The sequence below is a fragment of the Triticum dicoccoides genome, chromosome 2B (genome assembly GCF_002162155.2).
Source record: "Triticum dicoccoides isolate Atlit2015 ecotype Zavitan chromosome 2B, WEW_v2.0, whole genome shotgun sequence".
NCBI classification, from domain to species: domain Eukaryota; kingdom Viridiplantae; phylum Streptophyta; class Magnoliopsida; order Poales; family Poaceae; genus Triticum; species Triticum dicoccoides.
This window is the reverse complement of record NC_041383.1, coordinates 239819661-239824697: the sequence shown is the minus strand read 5'-3', so window position 1 is coordinate 239824697 and position 5037 is coordinate 239819661. Positions and strand designations below refer to the sequence as shown.

General features: G+C 47.8%; 2 protein-coding genes across 2 annotated transcripts in view; one reads left to right on the top strand and one right to left on the bottom strand.

Moving 5' to 3' along the window:
* Positions 1 to 2397, top strand: part of LOC119363298 (peptidyl-prolyl cis-trans isomerase CYP37, chloroplastic-like) — a 5519-nt gene extending 3122 nt beyond the window's left edge. The window contains exons 8-12 of the mRNA XM_037628619.1: positions 358 to 411; positions 769 to 924; positions 1007 to 1129; positions 1683 to 1732; positions 2069 to 2397. Coding sequence (XP_037484516.1) covers positions 358 to 411; positions 769 to 924; positions 1007 to 1129; positions 1683 to 1732; positions 2069 to 2246 — 561 coding nt within the window. The 3' untranslated portion in view covers positions 2247 to 2397. The remainder of the gene's footprint in view (positions 1 to 357; positions 412 to 768; positions 925 to 1006; positions 1130 to 1682; positions 1733 to 2068) is intronic.
* LOC119363299 (caffeoylshikimate esterase-like) lies at positions 2347 to 3571 on the bottom strand. Its single transcript, XM_037628620.1, has one exon. The coding sequence runs from the start codon at positions 3461 to 3463 to the stop codon at positions 2468 to 2470; it is 996 nt and encodes a 331-aa protein (XP_037484517.1). The 5' UTR covers positions 3464 to 3571; the 3' UTR covers positions 2347 to 2467.
* Positions 3572 to 5037: the final 1466 nt, after the last annotated feature.

Sequence of the window (5037 nt, the reverse complement as noted above, 5' to 3'; positions counted from 1 at the left end):
ACAAAACATCGTGAATTTTGTTTCACTCTTGTAGCCTGTGAGAAAAATACAGTTAAAGCAGGTAATAATGATTTTTTTAACTCCCATTCTTGTCATTTTCATCTAGACTAAGAATCAGCAAATGTCTGACGAGAACTTGAGGGTACATAGTTCATTCTATTATCTGTATGACAGATTAGATTTTTTTAATATTTCAAAAATAAAATACGATGTGCTCAAGAGCTCTAAAATGCATGTCCAGATAGCCTTAGTTACTACCTTTTGTCATGCCATGACTTGCATTAGTATTGTCCTCCCCAGAATTCCCCTTGAAAATAAGATTTGTGTGTCAGTTGTTGGTTTGTATACTACATGCAGGTTGTAGTTGATGGATATTCTGCCCCACTGACTGCTGGAAACATTGCGAAACTGGTAAGGTAGCATTACTCTGACCCTGTCTCATCATTTCCTGCCTAGTTCTGGTGAAATTTACAAATGCAAAATAAGCAAACACGATTGCCTTTATATAAGGAATATCTGCCAGAGCTTCTGTCTGACATATGCACTACGCTGTTGTGTTCCAGTTTTTTGTTTACAACTATTCCCTCCGTTCACAAATGTAAGATGTTTTGGATATTTCAATATGGACAACATACGGACTGAAATGAGTGAACAAACACACTAAAACGTGTCTATATACATCAGATTCAGAAAAATGTCAGAACATCTTATATTTGTGAATGGAGGGATACTTGCTTTGATGTCTCAATAGAGTAAATTTTGCTTCAGGTTTTGGATGGGGCATATGATGGTGCAACACTGAAATCTGTGAGCCAGGCAATCATTGTAGACAGTGAGACTGGGAAGAAAGGGTATACTCTTCCATTGGAGGTCATGCCTGCTGGACAGTTTGAACCACTATACAGAAGCCCGCTAAGTATTCAGGTCACTCATTCACACTACTTCAACAGTGAAACAATCATGTTCTCTATATCTTGACTTGTTTCCTTGGCTTCATATAATTTAGGATGGGGAATTGCCAGTCCTTCCAATGTCTGTATACGGCTCTGTTGCCATGTCACATAGTGAGGATTCAGATGAATACTCGTCACCAACCCAGTTCTTCTTCTATCTGTATGATAAGAGAAATGTGAGTAAGGCTACATGTTTATCCACTAACATAAAAAATCAGTAGGTGCAATCACCCAAATACATATTTGCTCTGCATTTTGTTGACTAGGTTGGATAAGTATATGATTTTGGAAGGTCTGGATAAGTATATGTGACTCAAGAATGCACCAAGTTTCTTCTCCTTTTGTGAACCATATTTGCTGTCCTAGGGTTGCTTTGTGCCATGTATGAAAAATTATATAATTCTTTTTTTGGGGGGAAAGGCTATCATGGCTAGCTTTATTAAATCAAATAAGAATTACATCGTTCATTAATTGACTAAGTAAGAACCCTGGGGGTTCATCAGTCAAACTATCATCACACTTATTATAAAAAAGTTATATAATTCTTGAATGCTATTAGTTAGAAATATCTATGCAAACACAGGCACTACCAAGGCCACTCAAGTAATGAAATAGTTATGAATGTCCAATCTCCTCTACCATCTGCTTCGGGGTTATTGCACTGTCTAGGAGTAGAAGCATCAACTGTGTAAATAGTTTGATTTGTGATAATTTCTCTGTTGTTTGCAGTCTGGTTTAGGAGGAATATCTTTCGAGGAGGGACAATTTTCAGTTTTTGGGTAAGTCACGACTTAATATTACACTCCCATGAATAGATAGTACTCCCTCCATTCCTAAATATTTGTCTTTCTAGAGATTTCAACAAATGACTACATACGGAGTAAAATGAGTGAATCTACACTCTAAAATATGTCTATATACTATACATCCGCATGTGGTAGTCCATTTGAAATCTCTAAAAAGACAAATACTCCCTCCATCTGTATGGGACGGAGGGAGTATTTAGGAACGGAGGGAGTACTAGAAATGATCAGATATTATGGTCCCTAAAAAGAATTGATATCTTCCTGTGGATTAAAAGGAAAGAACTTCCGTGTGGAAACAAACATCTGCAGGTATGCCACAGACGGAAGAGATGTCCTTTCACAGATTAAGGCTGGAGATAAAATTCGCTCCGCCAAGCTGATACAGGGCCGGGAACGCCTTGTACTGCCGGCAGCAGCTTCAGCGCCAGCCCCAGCTGATCCAACGCCGGCTCCAGCAGATCCAACGCTGGCTCCGGCAGAGAGCTGATACAATCAACCGGACGCACCGCAAACTGGCAGCATTCTTTCATTGATCAGGAGACAACCATTTTGTATACCGAGATCATGTAAAGTTGACCAAAGACAGCTTATCAAATATATATGTGTGTATATATAGAGAGAGACAGAATCATCGCACATTTGCACATGAAACAATTTATCATTGCACAATCCGAATAGAATGCATTGTTTGTTTCTTTTCTATGTTTGTTAGGAAGTTGCTGCCGGCGTGCATCTCTCGCTGAGCCAGGCGAGGATGTCGCCCCGGACGCGCTCGATGTTCTCCTCCGGCTCGCCGAAGAGCATGGAGTGGAGCATCCCGTCGTACATCTTGATGGTCTTGTCCTTGCTGGCCGCGGCCTCGTACAACGCGCGGCTGACGGCGGGGTCGGTCACCTCGTCGGCGCTGCCGTGCACGACGAGGAACGGGATGGTGACCTCGCCGAGGCGCGCGCCGAGCTCGTCGGTGGCGCGCAGCAGCTCCATGACGGTGCCGAGCCTGGGCCGGCCGTTGTAGCGCATGGGGTTGCGCGCGGCGATCAGGCGCTTGGCGGGCACCTTGACGGACTTCTCGATGAGGTCGGCCGTGGGCACGATGGGGAGAGTCGGCGCGAACCGCGACACGAGGGTGAGGATCTCCGGCACCGGCCAGCGCGGCCGGATCCGATCGGAGATCCTGCACATGGGCGCCACCAGCACGGCCCCCGCCCACTCCTCCGGCGGCGTGCGGAGGTGGATCAGCAGGCAGATGGCCCCGCCCATTGACTCCCCGAACAGGAAGCACGGCAGCCCGGCGTGCTCCTCGCGCCGCCGGACGGACCGGAAGAAGGCGAGGAGGTCGGCGACGGCGACCTCAAGATCGGGGACGAAGGCCTGCAGGCCGTGGGAGCGGCCGTGGCCGGGGAGGTCGGCGGCGAAGCAGGCGAAGCCGGAGCGGGCCAGGAAGACGGCCGTGGCCTGGAACGCCCAGCTAATGTCGTTGCCGTAGCCATGGACCATGAATACGAGCGCCCTCGGCCGCGCGCTGACGCCCCCACCAGCAGCCGGGCGCCACGAGCGCGTGAAGAGGCGGCGCGCGCCCGCGTCGTCCGGCGTGGTGAAGTAGGAGGACTCGCCCTCCGCGCCGAGGGCTGCGTAGTACTCCGCCTCCGTCGCCGGGTGCTCGCCCCAGAAGTTCACGGGCGCATGCGCGTCTTCCTGAGTCATGGTGAGAGGTGCTGGGGCGTGCGGGCGTTCGGATGGATGGGGAGGGGAACTGGTGCCGCCGAGTGGTGGGGGAAGTCGTTGCTGCCTGTTGCGTAGCAGCAGGGGAGGCCGTTTCACTCACGCTCACGTTCTGTGGTGAGTGGATTGGGTTAAGTTTCCTGGGTTGGTGGAACTGTTTGTGCCGTCGACCCGTATGGGCCGTGCTTTTAAGATCCATACGGCCTTTTATTCGCGGACTGGCACGACACAGCCTGACTCGCGGTCCAAGTTAGCCCCTGTTTTGGGAGACCAACTAATTAACGAGCGCTCCTTCGACAGCCTCCCAACGATCAGCGTCACTTGATGCGTTCTCAGCCATTCGACACGTGTCGCGCTTTAGGCGTTTCCTTTGAATTTTGTTTTTTTATTTTTCTGTATGTGTTTTCGGCTTTTTAAACGTGTTTTTTTTACGTTTTGGTTTTCACCGGTCTTCCCTAGCTTTTCGACCAATATTTTTTTTAAAAAAAAATAATTTTTTTGCGCAAAAAAACACATTTTTTTTCGCGAGGGTCACGGTTTTGTTTTTGCGAGAGGCACGGTTGTGATTTCGCGAGAGGCATGGCCGTGCCTCTTGGAAACGGAAAAAAACGTGTTTTCTGTTTTTTTCCTTTCGCGAGAGGCACAGTTTTGCTTCCGCGAGAGGCACGAATGTGCTTTCGCGAGAGTCACGACCGTGCCTCCTCGGAAATGAAAAAAACACATTTTCTGTTTTTTTTTCTTTCATGAGAGGCACGGTTTTGCTTCCGCGAGAGGCACGTGCGTGCCTCTTTCAGAAAGGGAAAACCGTGTTTTCTGGTTTTTTTTTCTATCGCGAGAGGCACGGTTGTGATTTTGTCAGAGGCACGGGCGTGCCACTTTCGGAAAGGGAAAAAAACTTGTGTTCCCGGTTCGGTTTTTTTCGTTCGGTTTTTTCGTGAATTTTTTTTCGTCAAAACCTATCAACATGGGATCTAGTTTTGAAGATCTCGACGCGAGGAATCCAACAGCGAAAGCGGTTCGAGATTTGAACACACGGTTTAAGAGATAAAACGTTTTGAATAAACGGATCTACGAAAAAAGGGAAAACTTCCCGGTTGCGACAAGTGGCGCACATGCAGCGCGCCACTTGTCGCAATCTGAGAAAGTTGAAGTGATCTCCGCAAGGAGTACTCCTTAACTAATGATTTCGCTGTTTTGGTCTTTTATAGCTTTTTCGTTTTTTAAGCAGTTTTGGCCATTTTCTTAACCTAAAAACAAAAGGTCTGAAAGGCCGAAATGGCCAGAAGATCAAAACGACCCACAAGGACGAAAAGCAATGTGGGCCGGCCCGCAGCCGTGTTGTGCCGTGCCGTCCAGTTTAGCTCGCGTCTCAGGCCAATCCTCAAGCTCAGGTCTTTGGGCCGGCACGATACTTTTATCAAAGGGCCATATAGTCAGGTCTGCTCGGTGAAAATATTGCTGACTATCTTCGAAAAAATCCATGTTTTCTTTTGCGGGTGAAAAAAAAATTCCATGGTTGGCCGGGGATGGGTGGCGGAGTGGTTGTGGGCGAGGGA

Coding starts and splice junctions, on each gene's coding strand:
- LOC119363299 (XM_037628620.1), bottom strand. CDS start 3,463: ATGACTCAGGAAGACGCGCATGCGCCCGTGAACTTCTGGGGCGAGCAC.